Below are 26,741 nucleotides of genomic sequence, written 5' to 3' on the forward strand. Positions count from 1 at the left end.
TGTACATAGCATGTGATCTAAGCAGATCCACAAGCCTCGGAAGGGATACCTTACTCGTCGTAATTGTATTTCTGATGCTTGTATCTGCTTAGATTCACATGCACCCACCCTTCTCTCCTGTGGGGTAGAAAGTGCATAGATGTTTCTCTGGCTTACCTAATCTTATCTACTTTATTACATCTGTACTCTCGCTACACTTCATGCTACCTCATGTCAGAAACAAAACAATCTGAGGGACTGCAACGCGTGAAGGCCCATGGGTACAGTGGATGTCACACTAGGGATAGTATTACTGGCACGCCCTGTTGACGTCCCGTTTCAAAAACAAAAAAGAACAAGTTACTTTTTACCTGGTAACGTTCTTTCGATGGGATATTCCTCCGATGTATTCCTTATCTTTGATAATTCGTCTCCAGCTTGCTGGCCTCGGAAATTCTTTTCTCGGTAGAGGGCGCTGCGCATCGACGTCTGTCGAGTTGTGTCCCTTGACAGCCACCGTATCGGTGCCGACGTCACCATGCCCATAAATAGCCACGCGCAGGGTCCGTTGCTCAGTTCCGTTTTGTAGCATAAGATAAGTCATGCCTGAATTGGTTATTGACCTTGAAGGAGCGTAAGCTGCAACCACAAGGGAAGTATTACTGCGGGGTTGGATGGGAGGGGCGATAAGGAATACGTCTGAGGAACATCCCATCGAAAGAACGTTACCAGGTAAGACATAACTTGTTCTTCGAAGGGATTGTGTCCTCCGACGTATTCCTTATCTTTGATAGACTCCCATAGCAGTGGTATGTAATTGGAGGTGGGAGTAAAAACGCCATGTTTCCCTTTAGGAATGAACAGAAAGTAATACTGATTTGCCAAACCTAGTCTCTTGTCTAGAGGAGGAATCCAGGTTGTAAAATCTTGTGAAGGTATGTGCGGATGACCATGTGGCAGACGCACATACGTCTCGAACCGGAACCCCTCTTTGGAGGGCCGAAGAGGCTGCAATACCCCGGGTTGAATGAGCCCTAAGATTTTGAGGAGGCTCTTTCCCTGCTAGTTTGTAACATTCCATAATGGCCAAAATAATCCATCTGGAAATGGTCTGTTTTGTTATCGGTAGTCCCAATTTGTGCCCTGAGTAACCTACAAACAGTTGGTCTGCTTGCCTAATCATAGCAAGCCTGCTGATGTAAAAGCTTAAAGCCCGCCTTGGGTCTAGCCTGTGTAGCCTTTCTTCCTCTTTCCCCGGATGGGGGAGGATAGAATGAAGGTAAGGTAATTTTCTGAGTGATGTGGAATTCAGAAACCACCTTTGGGAGGAAATTAGGCCTGACCTGTAGGACAACTGTGTCTTTATGAAAAATTGTATGAGGGGGGTTTACAAGATGGAGCTAATTCGCTCACCCTCCTAGCAGATGTTAGTGCCACTAATAAGACAGTTTTAAGGGTGAGAAATCTTAGTGAACAAGAGTGGAGTGGTTCGAAAGGAGTACCCATCAGGAAATTTAAGACTAAATTTAAGTCCCATAAGAGAACTTGGAATGGTCTTGGAGGATAGACATTAGTTAATCCCTTCAGAAATTGTATTACTAAGGGTAATTTAAAATACGATGGCTCCTCTGCAGTGCGCTTGAAGATCGATAGCGCTGCGAGATAGCCCTTGATATTGCCAACTTGAAGGCCTGAATTTGCCAAATAGAGTAGAAAAGGATAACACAGTTGGTGTACCACATGAAAAGGGGTCGATATTCTCTTCTCTACACCAGCTGCAAAATGTGTTCCAACGGCAGCGGTATAAAGACTTTGTTGCTGGCCTTCTGGTCAAAAGCAACACCTCCATGACGTCGTCAGGGAGGTCCCAATCCTTGTATCTCAACCTTTCAGAAGCCAAGCGTGAAGGTTGAGGGTTCTCATGTCTGGATGGAGAACCTGACCTCCCTTCTGTGAGGGAAGATTCTCCTTGAGTGGAAGGCGAATTGGAGGGCAGATGGACATGTCCAGAAGGTCCGGGTACCACATCATTCTCCTGTCCCAGTCTGGGGCAATTAGGATCATGGTCCTCCAGAATCTTCTCAACCTCCTGATCATTTGAGGAATGACAGGGACTGGTGGAAACGCGTACAGGAGTGGAAACTCCCAGTCCACTACGAACGCATCCCCTAGAGCTCCTCTCGGGGGAAATTCCCTTGAACAAAACAGATCGCACTTCCTGTTGTTACTGGTGGCGAACAGAGCCACTTGGGGGTTTCCCCAAAGGGCGAAGAGCTCCTGAAGGACTTCCTAAGCTATTTCCCATGGGAGATTGTGCCCTGCCTACTCGGAGCGTCCGCCATCAAGTTCTTCTCTCCGGCTAGGTGAACTGCCGATAGAGAGATTCCTTCTTGAATTGCCCAAAACCAGAGCTGCATTGCCTCTCTGCACAGTGGCAGTGATCCCACGCCTCCTCTTTTGTTGAGGTAGTGCATGGCCACTGTGTTGTCCGTCATTATCGGGACATTTTTTCCCTGTACTGATGGCAGGAAAGCTTTCAGCATCTGATCGGTCTCAGCTCCAATAGGTTGATGTGTAGTCTGGACTCCGATGGAGACCAACGACCGCTGATGGTCAAGTCGTTGGCATGGGCTCCCCACCCCGTGAGTGAGGCGTCCGTGACTACTGTTATCTCCGGCCATCGTTGCCAAAACAGTTCTCCTTTCAAAATGTTCTCTTGATAAGCCCACCATTGAAGGTCCCGGGCTACCTTGTCTGTAATCTGAAGGAGATCTGTCATTTTTCCTGAGAACTGCGCCCACTGGGTTCTTAGTGCCCACTGGAGAGATCTCATTCTCAGGCGAGCCTCTGGCACAAGGAAAATGCAGGATGCCATGAGGCCTAACAACCTCAAAAAAGTCGAAGGCTGGGAGATGTTGGGCATTTTGAAACTTGGTGACCAACTGCAGACTATCTTGAGCCCTCACCTCTGGTGGCAAGGCTTTTCCCAGAGAAGTGTCCAGGACCGCTCCGATGAACTGGAGTCTCTGTGATGGTATCATCTGTGACTCTTTAAATTGAGGCAGAAGCACAGTTTGTGAAGGAAGTGGCAGACATAATCTAGGTGGATCTGAGCTTGTTCCGAAGATACAGCCCTGATTAGCCAATCGTCCAGGTAGGGGTAGACATGAATCCCTCTCTTCCTTAGACTTGCCGCCACTACCTACATTAACTTGGTGAAGACCCTCGGGGCGGAGGTCAGTCCAAATGACAGAACTCGAAATTGATCATGAGAGCCGCCAATTGCGAACCTCAGGTATTTCCTGTGTTTGAGATGGATTGGCACATGGAAATGAGCATCCTGGAGGTCCAGAGATACCAGCCAGTCCTGGAGCTGGAGGGCCTGAAGGATCTGAGGGGGAGTTACCATCTTGAACTTGTCCTTCCTGAGGAACTTGTTCAATTCTCGTAAGTCCAAGATAGGTCTCAGTCCTCCGTCTTTCTTCGGGATGAGAAAGTAGGGGGGTGGGGGGGAGGACCAGCCCTTGTTCCTTTCCGCTACAGGTACCAGTTCTATGGCACCTTTCTCTAGCAGGTCTACAATTTCCTGCAAGAGGAGCGGATCTGGAACTTTCAGAGAGCTGTTCCCCGGTGGATGACTCTGAGGGACGCGTAGAAAAGGCAGGCAGTAACCTTGGGAAATTGTCTCCAATGCCCATACATCTGACGTAATAGCCTGCCATTCTGTCAGATGTTGAGTTAACCTGCCCCCTACTGGTGTTTTGTGAGGAGAGTCCTCGTAGCGGTTTGGAGGCGGCTGATGCAGATGCCGAGGGTAAAGAGGCACCTGCTGCTGCGGCTTTTGTATTTTTAACCCGTCCACCACGGGTGAATTCTTTCTGACCCCTTTTGAACCGGCTGTCCTCTGCCTCGTCCAAATGCGGAATAGAAGCGAAAGGACTTACCTCTCCAAGAGGTTCCCGAGGGGCGATATGGTGTCTGTCGGATTGCAGCTCTCTGGGATTTTGCTGCTGCCTTTGATGTTTGAAGCTTTTCTAAACTGTCATCCGCCTTCTTACCAAACAAAGAAGAGCCGTCAAAGGGCATATTCAAGAGTCTGCTTTGCACATCTGGACCAAAACCAGACTTTCACAACCAAGCAAATCTCCAAATTGTTGTACTTGCCGCCATGGCCCTGCTGATGCTGTCAGCAGAATCGATGCCATTTTGAAGGGATTCGTACATTGCCTCTTTAACATCCTTAATGATGTTTAGAAACGCTTCCCTTTCTTCTCCCTCCGGGAGGCAGTCGGCCGCTGATGAAGCACACCCCCAAAGTGTGTGGCTGAACCTTGCGAGCGTACAAGTAGCATTGATGGATTTCAACGCCATGCTACATGTAGAAAAGACTTTTTTGGCCATAGTCATATCTCTTGTCATCCCTGTCCTGTGGAACAGTAGGGTAAGCTGATTTGCTACCTGATGAAGTTGCTGCCTGAACAACCAGACTCTCCGGAGCTGGGTGTTTGGATAAATATGCAGGGTCAGCAGAAGACACCCTTTACTTGGCTGATAATTTTTTGTTAACCGCCGGGATAACGTCAGAGGTTTCCCAGTTTGCCAATATTTTCCTTTGTAATGCCACATGAAATGGCACCACAGGATCCTCCTGTGGACCTTTAACCAAAATGTCTGTGAGGTCGTCTTGCTGAAAAGTAGGTGAGGGTGTAGACCACCCCATAAACTCTTATTATCCTTGCCATCAAGGTTCTATGAGGGGTTTCAGCATGTTCCCCTGGGTCTGGTTTGGCAAATTCCACTTCTGGGGAAGTGTCCAACCCACTTGCTTCATGTACGGATTCTTGGAGGTCCCCCCTTAAACCTACCTTCCTCGGAGGTAAATTCCTCTGGTACAGAAGTTGCAGATCCCTGGAACTAAAAAGGGCTCTGCTGATCCGAATTCTCCCCTTCTTCATAAATAGATGCTAAGGCTCTGGAATGATCAGATCTTGGAAATGGTATGAATCCCATTTCCAGAGCAGAAGGGGCCAAATTCGTCATAATTGGCTGAGAAAACTGTCGTCAACGCAGACGTTAAAGGCTTCGAAGCTATGGAAAAAGGCGTTGAGAGTTGGTAGAGGCCTCGAGGAACTCGAGAGTATCGGAATTCTACTCTAGGTTGTCGACGACATTCTCGTGATCGAGACTCTGGATATGGCCACTGGCTGTGAGGTGGCCGTGGGTTTGTCCTTTCTCCGCGTCGAAGACTCGACTGACCTGTGCGTCGAAGCACCCTACGATAATGGCGTCGAAGACGCAGATCTATGCGTCGAAGGGATCTTCGACGGCGTCGAAGACTCGACCTTGCCTTTACTCGAGGGTTCGTGACTCTCTTGAGTAACTTCTTTCGCCGGGAATTGCGACTCACAGCGTTTTGATTTTTCGGGTCTTTCACCCAGGGTTTCACCCTCCGGAGTCTTCGAGGGGGTCAAGGCCGCTTTCTCGAAGACGCTAAGCATCTTTTTCCTGAATTCCTCCCACTCAGCCTGAGAGCTATGTTTTGTGGGGCAGGAGACCCTTTTCGGGGAAACGGAAGAAGACGACGAGGAAGGGCATCTTCGACGTCTCTTTTTTGAATGCTTAGATCTCGAAGAGTGATGGTAACTGCTTCGAGACCTAGAACGAGAATGTCTTTTGTGATGGCGAGGAGACAAATGCCTCGACTCCGCCGAGGAAACTTTCGAAGAAGTTTTAACTGCCTTAACTCTCTCGAGCTTCCCCTTACGCTCCTTCAAGGCTTTTGCCGTCATGGAGATGCAGTCCTCGCACTACGAACAATGGTGCTCGACTCCCGGGCACCACAAACAGATCCTGTGAGGATCCGTCAACGACATTTTCTTTCTTTTCCTCAGTCTCGACATTTTTTGAAGCCGTACCGTGGAGTCGTCGGTTCGGATGAGGAAGCCATTGAGTATGAGTCGGTATTCACGAGGAATAATGAAGTATATTTGACTGAAGAACTGAGCAACGATATTCTGAGGCACCACAAAGTGCGGAAAAAACAGAACAGAGCAACAGACGCTGCGCGTGACTATTTATGGGCATGGTGACATTGGTGCCAATACGGTGGCTGTCGAGGGACACCAACTCGTAGGACATCGATACGCAGCACCCTCTACTGATAACAGCAAGCTGGAGACAAATTATCAAAGATAAGGAATACGTCGGAGGACACAATTCCTTCGAATGTAATACTCAGTGCATAGCATGTGAATCTAAGAATCTAAGCAGATACAAGCATCGGAAATACGATTTTATTAATATATATATATTATATTATAATTTTTTTGTGTGTGCATTAAAGTCAACCTTACATAAAAACAAATTTGCCAAAATTGCATAAAAGGAAAAACAGCAAAATAAATAATCCTCAAGACAACCCGCTCTTAGTAATCCAATCAACGTTTCAATAATTCATCAGTGGTAAATGACCTTTTAATAAAGACCTCACTTGGTTAAAACCCCATATTAAATGACAGTATCACTTAACTAAAAATCCATTTCATATCAAAGCTTTGCATAGGCAGCCTAGTAGAAAAGAGGTTACGCTGTCTCACAATAAAAATCCTAAATTTAAGAATAATGTTTAAAGTTAATTATACCATCATTCATGAAAATGTCCCTAATGCATTGTCTCATTAAGTGCTATTTAAGCAGTAAGTCCAGAGCTGGGGGAGGGGGGGCATTACCGCATCCAGTAATGCCCTGAGGTCCTCGCTCAGGCATGTCCCGGGACATTACCGGACGTGGTAATTGCCCCCCAATGACGGCTTTATTGGTATTGCTATCCCAGCACAATGTACCAGGACACTAATAGTGTTTTTAAGTTTTCGCAACTTAAAGAGGGATGGCTGCCATTAATCTGGGAGAAGGGACTTCACATAGTCCCTTTTAGTTTTCATGGTGGCCATCAGGCATTGGAGCTGGCCCGGGAACGCTGAAGGTAAGTGCGGTGAAGTGGGGTGGGGGTAAAATGGGTGGGAAAGGGGATTTGTGGGGAGGATGGGACGCAGGGGCAAAGCAGAAGCTTGTTCCTACCTAACAAGCCATAGAGGGAATATGGCAGCCTCGGCTCTGAGGGGACTCGGAACGGGGCTGTACCGTGTGGTAAAGCCTCCCGCTCCAAGCCTCTTCGTTGGTTGGGAGGTTGCCACACACCCTCTTTCCTGCCACCCCCGGTCTGGGGTACTAATTTTGAATAAAGTGCTTGATGTTAAACAACAGATATCTAAATCTACTATGTAGGCATATAACACATTTTATTAAAAAATGACCATCTAATTGTAAGCATATTAACTTGATATAAGAATGCCTATTGTCCACAGCGTTTCATGACTACTTGATAATCTATCGCAGAATTCTTGTGTGTGTAGCCACAAGTCGTTGTGCATGAATCTACCAAAGAATTTCCATCTTAAATGTTGTAATACCAGGCAAGGGATTAACAAGTGTTCCAAATTTTGAAGGACTAATTTTTTACAGAGACTACAGCTTTTAGAATTTGGAGTGAAATTCAAACGAGTGGCCTGGATTTCTACTGTGGGTAGTAAATTGACCCTGAAATGTCCTCCAATATGAATTTGGGAATTTCTGTAAATACCTTGGGATTGTACCCACCTTTGCCCCCTTTTTGGTGAGGCTTTTATACAATGTATAACTACGCATGGTCTCAATTGTGGAAAACCGGTCTCTCTGAAATAACTTTTTTTAACTAGCATAGGATTCACCATTAAAGTATCCAATATGACTGATATCACTACAAATGGCTCCGGACACTTTGCAAAAACTGCCCAAGAATCTTTGACCAATGTTTTAAATCCCCAAAAATGCCTGATTTTTGGATTCAAAATATGTTTGTAAAAGAAGTGTATTTTCCATTTGTACTATCCCGTCATGGAGACCAGCAATCGGTAAACAGTCTGGCATTTAAATCTCTTTCCAGATAATAGCTTCAAATGTATTGCGGTCAATTGGTTTTAGTCACTTCACCTAATTCCTGGCTGGAATTACTTTGGTAATCTGCAGAATTTACTATGAATTCTCCTAATTTGGGCAGCAAATGGGGTTGCTTTATTTTTTAGTCTGGTCATAACCAGTCCTTTGTTTTGTATGGTGTCCAAATTAAACCCCAAGTAAGTAGCGTTTACCATTGGAAAGAATGTGAAATTGCCTATTTTCCATGTATAGCCATAGGGTTTCTTTGCATTTCGGGAGAAGCGCATAACATGAGTTTTTATCAGAATTAACAGCTTGTTATTTGCAGCATAATCATTTATGGCGTTAAGATAACGTAAGCCCAACTGCGTATGATCTAAAAGGGCGACATCTAGCCAGTACACTGGGAGATCAACAATTCTTGTCAGAACAAAAGGGGCGGCAGCTAAACTGTCCCCCCTCGACCCCCCCAAAATCTGATGGGTAAAGGTTGAAAAGGCAGGGGCAGCGGAAACCACCTTGACGAGTAACATATATGATTTTGTTAATCCAGCCTGCCTGTTTTCTTGAGCAAATAAATCAAAATGGCCAGCAATGAGACGGGTAGCTTCCACTCGTTAAATTTCGGCCTCTGCATAGCTCTATTTACTGTGTCAAAAGCTATGGAAAAATCCACCAATGCTAGATAAAGATGGGCTGCATCTTTACACCAAGCTCATGCTTGGAAGCAACTCGCGATGAAGCATTCTGGGCTGTCCTCGTCTCTTTTCTAAAACTCATCTGAAATTTTGTCCAGCCTCCCAACTGAGGAAGACCACGATTCAAGCTCTCAGGATGCTAACATTTTACTATCTGCGCCCAAAAGTGCAATTGGGCGGTAGTTCATTGGGTTGGCACGGTCACTTTTCTTATAAATCGGAATACAAATGTTGGCTGATTTCCAGAACAGTGGCCCTATTTTAGATGTATTAATGTCCTTAAACAGTATAAGCAAAACATTTGCCCAAAATAAAATATCACTTTTTAGAATGGAATTACTGAGGCCATTTGGGCCAGGAGCTCTGGAATTGTAGTATTTCTTTTGAGTTTGATGTTTTGAACTTCAAAGTTTAGACTCCAATCAGTTTACAGACCTACTACAATAATTCTATATTGCGATTGGAAAACACTTTCAGATTTCATACAAAGTTCTTCAGGCAATGGATTACATTGTAGATCATCCTGAGAAAAGGTTAACTCTAAAAGTTGTGTATTTCTTGGAAACAATAGTAAGTAACGTACATTCTCCCTCTTTCTGCAATATAATGTGTTTATAGGCTTTGTTCCAGCTTAAGCTCCCTAGCTTTCCATTCGTACTCCCCATCCCTGCAATTGAGGTTTGGTAGTTGCCTTATTTCCCGTCTTAAAACTCTTCTTAAGTTGCACTACTGGGTCAACACTTGGTTTGATTTGTATAAGCTGTTTTTTACATTGGGCCTTAGATTTATCATTCATAATAAACACAAAAAATTAGCCGAAGTGTGACAGTGAATTTCCCCTGAGTGTTTCCTGAAACTAAGCTATGCACGCAATTATTGAAATTCTTGACATCATAATCTTCCTGGCTATTCGGACATTTTGGATGTACTATTAAATTAACAGCATTATCCATTTCAACCACTGCTTTTAAATTGAATGTAACCGTTATAGTAAAGTCACTAATCATTTGTATAATAACTTTCACCATTGCTATGGTCCCACCGCGCAGTAGGAAATCAATACATGATGTACAAATTCTATTTTTCCAAGTGTTTTTATACCGTGTATCTCCCCTAACACTTAGCCATATTTATATTCAAGGTGTCATAAAATCGCACACCTTGCATCAGATTTATAGCTAGATGCAGTAGATATCTGCTTACTTGACGTTTTGATAAATTTTCTTTCAATTGCAGATTTAGAGTCTGAGTTAAGATTGCCGGCCAATATGACATTTCTACCACCAAACCAGTCCTCAAGTTATCCAAGAATACATCTAGTTTGGATTTCAATGCACATTTTCGAGAAGTATGGGAGTCGACATAAATTCCCCTATTTTTCTTTTACCATCAGTAAGCCATAAGTGTCATGAGACAACCTCATACTTTTTTTATGATGTCACTTCTTATGGCGATTATAAGACCACCAGATGGCCACCCCCCTTCAAAGGGCTTATCGCCAGTTGTTGGATTTGTCACATATCCATAAATGACAATTTGTGTATGCAGCCATACCTCCTGCAAATATATTGTCCTTAAAATGCTTTCTTATATCCATATTAGTTAAACTATTGAAACCCTCCTATTCCAAACTAGCTAAGACAAATTATTGTAATTCAAGCCTCTGGACAGATTATGGGCCCACCATGACTAATCGGCCAACTTTTGTTGGTTATCAAATCACTAGTTGAACGGTACGTGAAGGAGAAGAGCCCCTCTGGCATGTAATATTTTTTTACATTCTCCTTGCCTATTTATAGATCTAGGTCTACAGTGAGGTACAGCCATCTCCTTTTTGTAGGTTATGTTTTTATAGCATGGCAAGATGTCATAGCCCATCTGCTAAGACTCTACTTCTGCCATCAACATCTTCACCACTATCTTAGATGGGATCGTTAACTGGACTGTCTGTTCTAAAATCATCTAAAAAGGAAACTAAGTCAATATCTTTTGATGTCAATAATCTGAGGCACAGGACTTCATGCAACACTTTTAAACCGTTAATATGATTTACTACATTCAGAATGTATAAGAAGTTTCAATAATTTTTTTTTCAGGATCTCGTAGTTATCAAGTTTCTCACTGCTGTCAAGGGGGCCTTCTTTATGGCCTTTAGCCCGGTCCCACATGACTTGGAGCTGATCCCAGTTCCCAAGAGTAAACCATTTGTTATCCAACCGTTACATGATTAAATTCAGGAATCGGTGGAGGCGCGGGGGTACCACTTTCAGTGACTGGGTTTCTCTGCTCATACTTGGCAGCCGTGCTGCAGAGGAAACTGCTGATGATGAAGGCATTTAAAGCCACCTATCAACAGCTTCATCCACATTTGTTTGGGTGACTGCGTCATTTGTACTTGCTTTGGAGTTCAATTTAACCCCAGAACTGGGTTTAGTGTCGATGTGTGCATTGCTCATAGTAGCTTTTGGTTCCTGTGGTGAGTTATCTCCCATTGCCGTAACTGCCTATTCAGTCAAATGAAGGTTACGGAAAAACTTCCTTGGATTTTGCATAGATGTTTGTGACTTTCGCCCGTTTTTTGACTTCTTCTTGGATGCCTTTTTTGTTAACGAGTTATTGTCTACCCCGTTAGCTTTTGGGACAGAGATGCTTTCAGGATTTACCTCTTTAGATGTTGTGGCAATTGATAATGGGGACATCGATTGCATATTTTGAGTGGCATCTGTTATTACTATTCATATTAGATTTACTCATGCTTATAAAGTGAAACAAATGAGCTTGAGACCATATTAAGCAATGAGATGGAAGGCGCTGTCAAATTCACAGGACTCTCTAGATCCTGCAGTGTGTGGCAAAGCCCTTGTGGTGTGGTAGGACTCCCGGACGATAGTCATTATCCAATGTTGAGTGGTGCTCCGTCGTAACAGACGGCATGTCATCGAGCTCAACTGAGCTGTGTGAGCCCCGAGATGCGTCTACATTCAAGTTTGCATTACTTGGATGCGATTTGTTGAAGTCCTCCTTGGAGAGATTTGGTTCTAATATACTGACGTCTGTGGTGAAGTTGCTTTCTTCCTGTGAGCAAACTTTTGTCTTTAGATGTTGGCGGGTTTCTGTGCTTGTGCCAGCAGCAGAGTACAAGCCATGCATCCTTTTTTGAGTTTGTTTAAGTAGGGAATGCACCACTTGTTTTTAATAGATATCTGGTCTTCCTCTGCTCTCTGTGAGCTGAAACTAGATGTCGCCTTTAAAAGTTCACAATGATCGGGAGACACGTCAGGTAGCTCCGCGCATGAGCTGAGGCCGGTGTATCTGTAGTTGAATTAACAGTGACCGTATGGTCCACTGTTGGATCAAGATCAGTGCAGACCCTGTGCTTGTCTCAGGAAATACATCTTCCAACTCGATTGGGTCACTTGATTAAGAGCATGAGTGCCAGTAGGCGAAGGGCCCAAGAAGCAGACATTAGGAACTGATTTACTCCCAAGATCATACATATTGTTTGGAGGCCTTCTTAAAATATATATTTGAGTTTAAGAGGAGTTAATATCTCCATATATGGCAGTTTAACTGCCCAGACTGCCTCAATCTGGTTCCCCTTTACTTAATCCAAGCAGAATAGACATTAATACTGTTTAATGGCACACAGTGAGCCCAGGTTAATGGGCAAAGTGCGATAAACCGTAAAATGTTTATCTTGTGAGACCGTACTTATTAGCAATAACGGCTGAGATTCCCTTCCACCACGAGACGCAGACTGCTGAATGTAGCTTACACTTTCCACACGGCTCACTCTTTGAATAATCATTGGGTTGGAAAAGCTCGCCAGACGTCTCACTGGGAAATAACAAACATGATCTCCAAGAGGAGCAAACAACCAAAGCAAGCTACTTTCTACACTGATTTATCTACACTATGTACCCACCCAAGGTTCTGCTTTTTATGAAATCACCTATTCCCCACCCTAATTCTCTTGTGTATTTTTTTATCTTGTATATTTTGGGTGGATCTAATTTAGGTTCCTCTTTTAACACATTGGTGACATTTTACTGTCCATTTCAAATTGCATCTTTAAATGCTAAGCTCACCTTCATCCCAATCTGTCTTTAAATGACTAGGTTTTCACAGGTCATTTATCATTTGTGGAATGTGTTAGTTGAATGTATACCCTTTCACAAATTCAGTGTCTGCTAAATACATTGAATCCTGCATGTTTTCAGAGATTTAGTCCGATTTACAAAATTATGCACTCAGCGCTGGGAAATGTTTGTTTTACAGTGGACTGTGCTGCATGCACAATGTTACCTGTTCTTATTTAGATGTAATCTCACTGTGCTTTGAATACAGTGAAAGCAGGATACATTTCACATTAACCTCCTACAACACCCTATCCCCATTTTGTTATTCAGCCACGACCTGCTGTGCACATGAAAATGCTATGTTTTACAATGAATCAAACTTCACTAGCATGTGAAATATAGCGAGAAAGCTCCTCCCCCACCCCATAACAATCCCTCCCTGTCCACCCACTCCCTGGATTTAGCAAAGAAATTGTTCTAGAGGGCCTACAGCTAATCACTTTGCAGAATTTCCAGATTCATTTTTTAATAAGTCATTAAGACACAGAGCCAGCAAGGACCCGCAGTTTTCAAGTAATCTTCCAGCCAGCTAGGCCCCTTCTGGCCAGTCTCGTACTCTCGCAATCTCTCGAGTCGGGTCTACCTCAGGTAAAATTTACTTGAGGCTTCCTCATGGATAAAGTCCCTTAACCTCCACATTTTATCCAAGCACAGCACGTATCCATTTGGCACAAGGATTCCCTTTTCAGGCAGCCTTCAGATCATTGCTCTTCTCCCCGTTACCCGTGTGTTTCTGCTTATATAATGTGTAATGTTCACTCACTGTCCCCATGACCACGCACTTTAGATTGGTCCAGTCTTTCCATTGGCTTGATCAATGGCCAGATACTACTACTGAATACACCTTCTTTTTAATAGGTTAGAATACTTCTGCTCATGACAGGGGTGTCTTCTGTGCAATCATGGACTCAATCCTCTTGCTTCCATATCTCCTCATAGCACCATGATGCATCAATGAAATATGGATCTCTAGACTCCAGTGACTCACAAATTCAAGGACATGTCGTATGACTGATATTGATTTGGTTATTATTATTAAATCTGTTTAAGAATTGGTGACAAGGCAGGCGCTCTGTTGCCAGTCAAGTTTTCCTGCATTAGCTTCTCCTCCAAACGCACATTTTCATGACTCCCTCAATCTTCAGGGAGGTTGTGTTTCTTTGCTTTTTCAGGCGTGTCTTCATTTCTTTTTCAGGTGTGGCGAGTTAATTGACTCTAAGGATTCTGGTATTTTTCGCACTTAATTTTTCTTGCAGGTGGCTGGAAACAACTCCCTCCATAGCACAAATCTTCCCCCATTATTAAATCTACAGATATGTTTACTCATTTTGTAGAAGAGTAGCTCAGTTTCAAAACCTTTTCTTTTCGCACAATGTCATGTTGTAAAGCTTATGTCAGTCAGAATGTGCTTAAATGTATTTCTAAGTCCTTTTACATGAAAGTTGTGAATGTAAACCTCATGCTTACCTAATGAATCAAGTGAACAGCTCTAAGGCTCCTTTGTGAAACCCTCAGCCAATGATCGATATGGGTAGGGTTGTTCTTCCATTAACTGGATCTCTGGTGATTTTAAAGGCTAATGCCAAAGGTGACACGCTAAGGGCTGTGTTTAAAGCGCTTCGCCTGCAAAACAGAGCCTCATGGCATGTGGTCCATTTAGATGGTATTTTTTCAGAGGGCTATAGGGTCCACGTAAATGTATTGCAACATTGTTCTGAGAATTTTTCTCTTGATGATCCCTTGGGGGGAGCGAAGGGGGCATTCTCTTAACCAGAGGCCTGGAGTTTGGGGATTCCTTTGTAATGATGGTAGTGCATCTGATTTAGGCTGACAAAGGTTCATGGCTGTTTGATGTAAGAGAAGTAAGCCTATTTATCTCCCGATGGCAAAGCTAATCTGAACGCTAATCTCGTGTGGCCTTCTTCCCCCATCAGAATTATATGTATGGATTAACAGAAATTACCTTTTATGGAAGAAGCGGCTAAACTAACATTGGCAAAGCTACATTAAAACAACCCATCTGGTCATGCAGATGTAAACAGTAATACATTCCCTGTTGACAGTCTCGCACAACTATAACATTTTAATACATTTACAGTAAGCTTCTGATTGAATTTACAAATGCATCACTTTTATATTTAACATTTTACATGTAGCGAATGAAATGAAATGCACTGCACATTGTCTTGCAGTGCTTGCAATATGATGTTGCTTGGTGTTTGTTTTTAAAATGAACATTTCTGTAGTACGAGCCAGGCTTTCTTATGCGTTTGGTCGCTTTTCTGCCATAATATCAAGAAACCAGCATAGGTGCTTATGCTTCTCGCATTTCTGCTCTCCATTATTATCAGGGAATCGTGTTATTGATTAGATGCAACGCTGCTCTGCATATCGCAGACTCCATAATATTATGTGTAGCATTCTATACAGTACGTTTTTTCAATGCAGTAAGCTACCGTTTTTTTTATTTTTTAGATTACAGTAGATTTTATTTTAGGAAAGTCTTTCAGTATCTAAATGTTCAGTTAGTGGTAAATTCTGCATCATATCTCTGGGTTCGTCTCGCAGGTGAGAAAGTAACTACATGCATTTTACAAGCGCACCTTTTCATGGTAATTGAAGAAAAATACAACCCTCTTAAATGAAGCAAGGCCCTTCACACTCGATTCTGCCACTGTTTCTCTTTTTAGTCTCCCCCTACAAGGGAAAACCTTTGGAAGCCTGGCACAAAAAAGTACACAAGAATAAAGTCCTGTACCTTTAGCAGGCTAATCCAGATGTACTACCCACAGTGACAAATCAAGAAATCTGGAAGGAGCCAACACATTTTCCTTCTGGCACTGGTAGTTCTGTATTTTCAATTATAAATATACCACTACAAGTTCCAGAATGCAAAGAAAAAACAGTACTGAACCATCTTCTCCTGAATGGAATGGGCGTTTTAACATTTATGCAGCCACATCAAACGGAAGCCACAAGTTTAACCACAGGACTCTGCTGTTGTCCTTGGGGGAAGGCCCTGCACCCACGAATGCCCAGTTCGTCTGGTGGGGGTTACCCATGTGATCCCCCAGCCAAGGACACTTTTGTAAGATATCAGCAGGGTCTCCCCCCTTAGCCGAAAAGATCCCATTTTAGAGGTCCACTGGTGATCAGAAGACTGGTCACCTTTGTAAGGGTGAAGAAGTACGAGTCTGACGGAAGGATGGCATAGCGGTTGGCAAATTACTTTTATTGGTCAATAAAAGTAAAGAAAAAGAGAACCTATTTCTATGAGGGGTTGCCCTGAGTCCACCGCCCTGTGTCTAAACCTATTTCCTCCCTTACATTCTAGACCAAACTAAGGAAAACTGGGTAGCTTGGTGGTCCAGAGGAATGACTTGTCCCTTCTGGATGATAACTTAATGTTCACTTCTTGGTGAGCAGAGTTCTTTCCTGGTGTTACATCAAAAGGTTCCCAATGAGTTCTCCAGGATGGACCATTCACAAAACATGTAGAAAATGTCTTCTCCAATTAGGTTTACATGGCTAGGGGGATGACTCCTCCATCCCCAATCTTCTCCGGTTTCTCGAAATGGCACAAAGTAATCGATTGGGGGCGGGGGAGATATCTCCCTTCCCCTTCTCGGGCTTTCTGATGCACGTAACGCAGTTCTCAAATACAAGGGGGAATGGCTCCCTTCCCCTGGCTTGGCTCGGGCTCACCAATGCAGCAACAAATCTGGTTCACTCTCCTGCCAGACTTGTTAATGTTGACAACAGTTCTTAATTTCCTTTCTCTTAACCAGTGGTCCTTGACCCTTTCAACCTCATAACTAAAGTTTACAGATGCATGTGTAGGTCCTAGAGCCTGTTTCATTGTGTCCCGGGCTTCTCCAAATTGTTCTGGGTCCCTGACCCCATCAGCGTTCTTTTCCTGGGCCTACCCGGGCTGGTGTGGGCCCAGACTCGTCCTTAAATTGCTTCTCAGGAATTTTGACTTGGTATGGGTCCTAGCCCCCTATCTGCAGTTTTCGCAGGGCTTCCCCGACTTGATATGGGCCCAGACCCTTGTCTGTACCTCTCTCCGGTCTTCCCGGCTCTATATGGGTCCCTGGGCTTCACCAATTTGATATGGGTCCCAGATCCTTGCCTGTGGTTCTTTCTCCCCTTTCCCCTCCCGGGGCTTTCACAGGACTTTCCCAGGCCCTTGCACCTTTCCAGGAACCTGCATATACCTGGCTTTTCCTTCTCTGCTGTTTGCCAGATTTCCTTGGTGCCTGTGGACGCCCTTGGGGTCTCTCTTCCTCCGGTCTCTGTGCTACGGCGGCTCTGCAGCGTAAGTCCTCTGCTGTTCGGTGTGGTCTCAGTTTCCTACACTAACTTTAGTGTAGAGGCCAGGGGCTTGGCTTCCAGTGCTCCGCAAGCGGTCTCTTCCTTCTGGCACCGCTCTACACCAACCTACTCCCATCTCGGTATCCTGCACTCCCTTCTTCTCACCCGACTCGCACTCGCGTCGCCTCCAGGGCGGGATTGTCCAAATGTGAAGTCCTTCTTCCCTTTTTATATTCATAGTGTGTCCGTATTGACTAGACCGTGTACCTTGGTTCTCCGGTGTGCTCCTTTTTTCCTCTGTAATTATTCCTCGTCCCGGTAGTGTTTTCTCCATATGGGTAGTCCCCACCCTCCCATTTCTCAGTATATCTTTGTGAACGGGGGTTTCTACTCTATACTACCCCACACTTCTATATATTTTTGTAGAGTGTTGGTTGAGTAGGAGGATGAAGAGGGCAGGGGTGGAGGATGTGAATTCTGCGTTCTCTCGTAATATGCGTCACTGGTCCCATGGGGGTTTTCCCTACCCATGAGATCCGCCCGCTGAGTAGCACCCCCAGGTGGACAATCGGGTAGCGGCCTGACTTCCCTGGCCCCATGGGAAAGGGCTCCCCCTACGGGAGCAGTGACAATACCCTGGGATTCATCACACTTCCGACAATAAAACTCCTTTGCCCTTTTGTACAGTGGGTCTGCTCCAGTCTTCAGGGGAATTACTATCCAAAAACCTCAGGCTTCTCACACCGCTCTCCTTGAGGACTGATGTTATCGCTTGCGGGCTATTCAGTGGTCTCAGCTGTGGGTGCTTCACCTGCTGGGCTATCTAACCGACTTGAGGGGATGGCCGACACGTCTTAAGGTCTGTGTGTATGGGGCTATTGTCAAAGGTACACTTGTAGTGGCTATTTTTGGAGCGAGTAAGCCAATTCCTTAGTGACTGCTCAACCTTCCATTGGTGGCGCGTACCCAATTCTCTCTATAGGCTGTGAAAATGGCTCATTTGGTTGAGTACCTATTGCATTGATCTGTGTGAAACTTGAAGGCCAGAGGTTTGATTCCGGGTAGAACCTATCACACCTTTTTATCTCCAGCGGTTGCTAAAAGGTGTACCAAGGCACTGAGTGAGTAAGCATCGGTGAGGTCGTAGAAATGGCAAGCAAGGTGTAGCACAGGAACTGCTTAATGCTTTTGTGCCTTTTGCAGGTTTTCTGGGGCATCTAAAGTGCAAGTCTTTTACTTCCTCTCTGGTAGAAGGAAGCAAGGGCGGGAATCTCTGATCCAGACCATGCTGTTGTGAAGGCACAATCTAGATCAGGACTGAAGCGGCTCTGTGATTTGTAACCTGCGGACCCGTCTGACTCGGTCTGTGCTACTTTCCCCGTGGTAACCAGTGTAATCTCCTCTCGCCATATCCCCCTAATGCTACTTTAAATTCTCTGTTCTGGCCGAGTTGTTCAAAAAGAAATCCCCAACAGGCTCTACTTTCATCGACCGGCGGACTGTCTAGGACTGCGCATACATGGGCGTAGGACATGGGTGGGGGGGGGGATTTGGAGGACAAGGGGGGGGGGGGGAAATCCCCCCCCACAATTTTAAGTGGGGGATATAATGGCATTTATCCACCCAAAATGTCGGTGATTTTTTTTAATGTAAATAATACATTTTATGTAATTAATGTATAAAGCGCCAGAGGGCCCTACGGCGTAAGGTCGTTGATCTACAAACACTGGCGTAATGGAAGTCCAAGGGCTACCCTGCCCCATGACATGGAAGACCCCAGGCTAGAGGCCTCCATGTCATGGGGTGGGGGAAGCCATATGACTTCAAAAAGAAATAGTTTTCTTTTTGAAGTCACTCTGCCTTCATAAAGAAATTATTTCCGTTATGGTTCGGTCCTTAACGGAAACAATTTCTTTATGAAGTCGGAGTGACTTCAAAAAGAAATTGTTTCTTTTTGAAGAAATAGGGCTCCCTCAACCCCATGACGGGTGCATGTTTGAGTGTATTTTGAAAGGGTGCACACAAATGTATGGGTGGCTGGGTGTGCGCGTGTATGGTGAAAGGGTGCACATATAAATGTACGGGTGGCTGCTTGGGTGTGCCTGTATGGTAAAAGGGTGTACACTTAAATGTATGGCTGGCTGGGTGTGCATGTGTGTATATGGTGAATGGTGTGTGAGCGCTTGTATTCAGGGGCACAACAAAACCTACATTTTGGTGAGGCTAATCCTTCAAATGTTGGGATAGGCGCTAATTTCATGGGCGTTGGGGGGGGGGGGGAACTGATTTGTGTAGGGGCATTTAACTTCTTTACGCATTTTAATGAGACTATTCTAGTGCAGCTTCAATGTTACAAGCAGTTAACTCTCTCCTTTACGTCTGAAAGCACCCACTTATGGACTGCTGTGAGAATGAGCGAACTTGTGTTCCCTCTCTACCCTTCAATCACTCCCCTTGCATGCAAGTACTAAACGAGGAGACACAATCTATGCATCTATGCGAGCAGAGGTTAATTATGCTGTGTTCAGAAAAAAAATCTGAAACCCTCTGTTTGAATAAACCAACTACCTAGACTGTAAACTTTTTATGTTTGTATATTTTGCGCCCTGATGCCTGTGAGCCATGGCGCGGTAGGAATGCAGGTACTAACAGTGAAATGCTTTACGTTAGTAATTGCTGGGCCCTTGTTAACAGTGAAACCCAGGTGCCTTTTAACATCAGTGTCCTGTTCTGTACCGGCAACTGCTCTGAGTCAACACAGGCCAAATTTTCAGGGGGGGGAGGGGTGCTGAAGCCCAGCCGATTCAATGGTTTTACTCCACTGCTTGTGTTTAATGCCTTGATTACTTATTGGTAATCATCATTACTCATAGCCCTATTCTTCCTTGTCCCTGTAATTTTGTATGAGGCAGAACTTGTGAATGAGGCACTTTGTCTCATATACAAGTACTGGGATGAGGTGGAGGTACATGGAGGTAATGCCTGACTCAGCTACCTGTAATCTTTATTACTCCTAGTCCCACTTTTCCTCATCTCAGCACTTACCTATGAGGCAAGGAGCCTCATACGTAAGCTTTGGAACAAGGAAGAGGAACGTGAAGGTAATTCTGGACCAAGGAGCTGATTTTGGAGGTTGGGGCAGGGGGTGGGAGGGAGAGGGGGATGCGTGGGGGCGGGATTGTGCGATAAATCATAATGGTTGACCATGTCCAGGCTAAGCAGGCACGATCTGTGGTATTAGTGGCTAGAGAGGCATTTTGGTGCAGCCAGTCAAGTCATTCCTCAGTTTGGTATGACTTATTTTTTTGACTGCGCATTTCTGTTAACAGTCCTGCTCAGTATAATTACCTGGCTAGACTGGCATTTTGGTGGTGTCAGTCTAGCCGTTTCTTACTGCGGCATTGTATATTGTTTCTGGGCATCTGTGTATAAGTCATTTATAACACGCCTGTACACAAGTGTTTCTAGGCGTGACAAGACAAGGGAGCAAAGATAGAGGGAGGACAAGACAAACTATCTTACTAGGCCTTGTGTCATTGAGATTGTGCAAGTGCGAGAATGAGAAATGCAAGGGGTAACGGGGGCGGGGGGGATAGTGCTCTGAGTAAGTGCAGCCAGGGCAGCATGGTTCTGGGTAGTACAAGGAGAACAAGGGACTGTAGGGTTACTATTACAGCCCCTTAGTGTGTGGTAGGCCCGCAAGCAGTACAAGGGTGACTGATCAAGAAAGAGCCTGGACCCAGTGAGACTCTGAGGGTAGCCAAGCAACCAGTCGGTACAGTAGACAGGTAGGTCAGCAGCGGAGGGAGAGAAAGAAAGACGAGAAGAACGTTCTGAGATGCTTCCGGAACTTCAGGTGGATCACTCAAGTTTGAGAGGGGCAGGGAGGCCATTTCAGATGGAGGCACCTGCAGAGGAGAGAGATCTACCCCCCACTCTCTGCCTGGAGAAGCGTCTAACACATAGAGAGTTAGAGGTAACTGGGGGACGGGCTCGAGAAGGAAGGTATTTTGGAAGAGAACGTTGGATGTAGTGTGGGCCCCGACCCCAGAAAGCCTTGTGGACAATGCAAAGGGTCTTGAACTTGACCCTTGTACCCACCGGAAGCCAGTGGAGAGATTTCAGGACTGGAGAGATACGATCCCTGGGCTTGAGGCCAAGGATAAGTCTTGCAGTCCTGTTCTGGATTAGTTGCAGAGGGCAGAAAGTAGAGGAAGGCAGACTGAGGAAAAGGTTATTGCAGTAGCCCAGCCTAGAGAGAAACCGGGTTCTGGAGACAATGAGCTTCTGGGGGAAAGGAAAGAGTCCCTTTGAGGAGGGGCAGCTGGTAGTGGGACTTCTTGGCGACGTCCAAGATGTGAGGAGAGTGGAGTCAACCAAGTATTTTTGCCTCGCAGGAAGGCAAAGGAAGAGTGCCCAAGGTGAGTGGCCAGAGTGAGAGAGGGAAATGGGGGGGCAGGAGTCCCAATGAGAAGGATCTCTGTCCTACTGGCATTAAGGCAGAGATCGTTGAAGGCGCACCAATCCTGAATCGCAAATAGTCATTCAGGAATGCGCGAGAGAGGAGAGGAGCCCGAAGGAAATCTGAGGATCATCCGCATAACACTGAAAGTTCGAGGAGAATGTAGAGATCAGGTGGGCCAAGTAGAAGTGGAAAAACCAGGGTGAGAAGATGGAGCCCTGGAGAACACCACAGGTAGAGGGAGAGAGAGGTGGCGGGGAGAAAGGGACCCAGATGGACCTTGGAGGGGCAGTCCAAGAGGAAGGTCGGCCACTCCAGGGCCTGATCAATGGTGCCCAGGTTCTCACATAGTCCATTGATCAGGATATTGTGGTTGACTGTGTTGAAAGCAGAGGAAAGTTCCAGGATGACAGAAGGAATGCTGGAATCAAGGTTAGAGAGGCGATCTTCACAGGTGTTAAGGAGAGCAGTTTCCGTGCCTCTGGCAGCTCTGAAGCCAGACTGATGGTCATGGAGGCAACCAACAGATTCAGTATGGCGAGTAAACTGGGGGAAGGGCAGCTTTTTCAAGAGTATGCCTAGGAAAGGGGTGATGAAGATTAGGCGATAGCTTGCCGGATAGGTAGGATCGGCAGACGGCTTCTTAAGTGGGTGCACAAGAAAGTGCTTAAGGAGAGAGGGGAACGTTCCAGTGGCGAAAAAGGGATTACAGAAATCGGCCAAGGTTGGAGCTAGGGTGACCATATGCTCCTTGATGGTTCTAGAGGAGCAGGGGAGCACCTGTTTGGACAACACTTTCTAGATCGGACTTGTCTAGAATCCTTGTCAGGTGTTGTCAGCGAGAAAGAGGAGAAAGGAGGAGGAGAGGTAGAGATGGCCAAAGGGGGGCCGAGAGAGGGAGAGGGAGAGGAAGAGAAGATAGAGGACAGGTTGTCCTGAGTTTTAGCTGAGAAGTGAGAGGCCAGAGCCATACAGAGGGCCTGAGAGGGAACAGGAGAGGTAGAGACCGCAACAGGTTTGACCAGTTACTTACAGATAGTGTTCGGCCGTGTTAGATGCTGCAGAGACCCGGGCTTGAATGTGTGCTCTCTTCTTGATGAGTGTTATTGCTTCGACTGGCATTTTGGTGCAAACAGACTAGGTATGTCTAAATGTGGCCTGGCATGCTTTACTCTAATGCTATGTGTCTACACTGGTCTACATTGTGCAGCCAGTGGGACATGTTTTCAATGTGGCATGGAATTTCTAATCGCAAAGCATTAATGCTCCTGTGCACTGTTGGTGACTTACATGTATTGGATTGATGTTACCCTACAAAACAATTGCAAACACTCTGGCTTTTTAGCCAGTTTTTCTCAGAAAGTGTGCTGTATATTGTATTAAAACACAGATGTATATCTTTCTCCTAGTACAGTGTGTGGGTAAGCCCTTCAGCAGCACGTTCGTACGCATTGTGCAAGTGTGATAATCTAGGTTGGACCAACGTGTGGCACGACCAGTGATTTGTTGCTGAGTTGGGGGGTGGGGGGTCCTCAGCATGGCTCGCAGGGGGCCCCCACATTTTGTTACGACACTGTCTACAAACATGTGCCACTGGCACCATCTGAGGAGCACAATAGCACAAGTTAATGTCTCTTCTGCTGCACAGCAGTAATCCGAAGGCACCAAACTGGTTAATAGGAAAACTCTCCCAACCAATAACGCAACCAATGAGGAACAGCTCTCAGATCATGTTTTGCGGGCTCTGGCATGTGTAGCTCATGTCATTCAGCATCTCTGCACTATACATGGAAGACTTCAGGTACCACAATGCAATACGATGTTAACTTAAAGCAGTCACATGTTTATGATTTTACACCACATTGGGCCACTTGGGATCTGTGCAAGCTGCCCTATAGATTGCGCTACCTTCAAGACATAGATACAACCTAGAAGGGACTGTGTGATGAAGTCGCTTACATGAGAGAATAATTTGGCACAGACATGTATCCTGCAGATATGCAGAATGTGCAAAACGTTTAATTTACACACAAAAGTCGACATGGTTCATGCACGCCAAAGAAGCAGAAATGAACCAGTCCATGTTTTACATCTTTCAAAAACCGGTTTACTTTGTGATTCAGTTTGTTTACTTAGGCATTGGTAAGGACTGATAATTACACGTGGGGCTTTGAAGAGCAAATTGCTATTTGAAGTGCTAATGACCCAGACTTCAAAACTTAACCAAAAGCAGATGTTTACAGAGACAAGGTTACTAGAACATTCTTTGTGGTGTTGGCTGCACCCATTTCAAACAAATACTGTGAACATTGTGATTGGCAGGCCCTCTTGAGATGGGTCCGCATCAATCATGAAGTCTCAGTCTCGCACTGTGGCAAACTGCCCCGAAATGTAACAGGCAACACTGGCAGTATTGAGAGAAGGTACCGACTTATCAAGCTGAAGACTGGAAAAGGTGCGCAGCATCACAGAAGGAGGCGCAAGGCAAGTTTGGCTCCTGTGGTGTTCTGAGGAAACTCTACCAGTGAGAGTAGGTATGAGGCTTAAACATTTGACAGGAGCCCTTGGCTGCCTGATGGTGGCAGCCAGCCCCTCTGAAGTCTGGTGTGGGCTTGGAGCTTTTTCCTTTGTGTTCTGTGTGGACTGTGCGCACCATGTGCTTCAGTCGTCAGCGGCGTGGGCACTGGAAACACTTTGAGGCAGCGTTGGAGGACAGCTGGCTGGAAGCGGGGTGGGAGCTAGGGTAGCGTTCTTTTCCTTCCTTATAGCTCCCTTTTTAACCTTTTTTCTTCTCTCCCTGCCCTTTCCCATAGTTTTGGTGCCTCCCTTTATACCGTTTGCATATTATTTGTTTCATTTTCTGTAATGTTGAAAATGTTGCATCAAAAAGTATTCCTCAATCCTCATACTTTGTTCTCTATTTCCCATTCTCTTGCCCCACCTCCACTCTTCAGTGATTTACATCTCGTGCAGAGTATCACGTATGGCCTCTCCCTCTGAGTCACCAACATCATCTTCTGGGGGTCATGCCACTCTATCACCATTCTTCTCCCCCTTTTTGCTTCCTCTTCTTACCACCTTCCCTTTCTCCTCTCACACGCCACCCTATATTTGCAAAATGGCTTCTGTCATGCTGCAGGGCCATGCATTTGTTTGGGATTCACTCCGACTAATGGAGCAGGACACCTGTGTTTGCATTTAATTCACAGATAATTTCCACCTGCAACTGTGAACCAGTCGGCAATGAATTGTGCACACTGCCTGTAATGTTACTCTAAATGCACGGTCGTCGTTTCCTGCACAATATGATATCCAGGTTATGGAATTAGTCTATGGAAGAACACCAAACTGACAAACCAGGTTCAAAACCCACTTAAATATAAAAAAGAGCTATAATGGTTTCATTGTAACTTTCATATTTGATGTGGTTTCTCCCATGTTCTTTAGGGCAGATTTGTGATTATATTTTATTCAGCTTTTAGTCTGGACAGGGTCTTTTCTTTCCTGGTTTCGTGGAGATGTAGTACTTACCGTGTTTACCTGGGGCTACAGAATCGAACATCTCCACCAGTGCTAAAAATTGGGCAAATGCTTAATATGGAACGGAGCAGACAAGTTTTGTCACAATATGGATTATGTAAAAAGAAAAGTACTTTACATTAGAATAAAAAGAATCCGACTGATGTGTGCACTAGTTTGTTACATGACATAAACGTGTATACTACATTTGAAGCTAGACAGCAAATATCTACAACAATGTATTTTCTTTCATTTTAACCCCGGTGAGCAATTCTTTTTAAATAGGTATTGGGGCTAAACCTGTTTACACCGTGTCATGTTTTGTATACTTCAAAAATGAGTTCTATATTAATTTGCTCTATTTTTTTGCACAAGAGTGAAGTTTTGATAATCTGGCACCAGATGTTTTCTTGGCAGTGCATAAGATAAAACACATGGAGGGCGGACCTACCACAGGCGGACAGCAGTACATACTCCAGTTCCTAATGGGAAGTGAATTTTGTTTTTACAAGGTCTTCTTTTGTTTCCCCTATGCAGATATGACCCCGAGAAGGATGAGTGGCAGCTGGTGGCGCCAATGCTGACACGTAGAATTGGAGTTGGCATAGCTGTGCTGAACCGCCTCTTATATGCTGTGGGCGGCTTTGACGGGACGAACCGGCTCAACTCTGCAGAGTGTTACTACCTGGAGCGGGACGAGTGGAAGATGATTGCTCCCATGAACACCGTGCGGAGCGGAGCAGGTAAGAGCCCAGTGGTGTGTGTGTGTGTTGAGCTTAGAGTGCCGCTTCTGCCGTGGAGATGGTGTGAAGGCCTTAGCTAGTCGCGGTGAATGGAACATGGTGGAGATTCTTATGATGCATGACGTTTTTCAAAACGAGAGGTGATAGCTGGAAGGTTTGGAATTAATTCTAACCTCTGGCATTGCTCTGGGCAACCTTCCAGACCATCGGTCTTCGCCTGCTAAGCCATTATGGGAAAGACCAAATGCAAATCGGGCTTGGTCGCACCCAAAAAGGGCCAGTCCAGTAGGGGTGTCAGTGTTGGTTTTATGGTGGTATGATAACCTATTTGCCAATAGGGTTGTAACGGTATACCGGTATAGACACCGTGAACAATTTAATTATCTTTAAATAACCGTTACCTTGTTTGTAACGGTATACCGAATCCCGATATAAATTATGTTTTTGTAGTGCACTTTACAATGAATGCAAGCAGGGGTGTGAGTCACTGGGCTGGGCTGGCTGGCTTCTGTTCAGCGAGTCTGGGGCTGGAGGCGGAGTTTGCCCAGGCCCAGGCTTCACAATGAATGCAAGCAGGGGTGTGAGTCACTGGGCTGGGCTGGCTGGCTTCTGTTCTGAGCCTGGGACTGGAGGCGGAGTTTGCCCGGGCCCAGACTTTACAATGAATGCAAGCAGGGCTATGAGTCACTGGGCTGGGCTGGCAGGCTTCTGTTCAGTGAGCCTGGGACTGGAGGCGGAGTTTGCCCAGGCCCAGGCTTCACAATGAATGCAAGCAGGGGTGTGAGTCACTGGGCTGGGCTGGCTGGCTTCTGTTCTGAGCCTGGGACTGGAGGCGGAGTTTGCCCGGGCCCAGACTTTACAATGAATGCAAGCAGGGCTATGAGTCACTGGGCTGGGCTGGCAGGCTTCTGTT

At 45.4% G+C, this 26,741-nt stretch overlaps 1 protein-coding gene across 1 annotated transcript in view; it reads left to right on the forward strand.

Annotated features, from left to right (window-relative positions):
* Nucleotides 1-26,741, forward strand: part of KEAP1 (kelch like ECH associated protein 1) — a 240,151-nt gene that overhangs the window by 170,325 nt on the left and 43,085 nt on the right. The window contains exon 4 of the mRNA XM_069604078.1: nt 25,623-25,828. Coding sequence (XP_069460179.1) covers nt 25,623-25,828 — 206 coding nt within the window. The remainder of the gene's footprint in view (nt 1-25,622; nt 25,829-26,741) is intronic.

Source organism: Ambystoma mexicanum, chromosome 3q (assembly GCF_040938575.1).
Source record: "Ambystoma mexicanum isolate Mex_15411 chromosome 3q, UKY_AmexF1_1, whole genome shotgun sequence".
Classification (NCBI taxonomy): Eukaryota; Metazoa; Chordata; class Amphibia; order Caudata; family Ambystomatidae; genus Ambystoma; species Ambystoma mexicanum.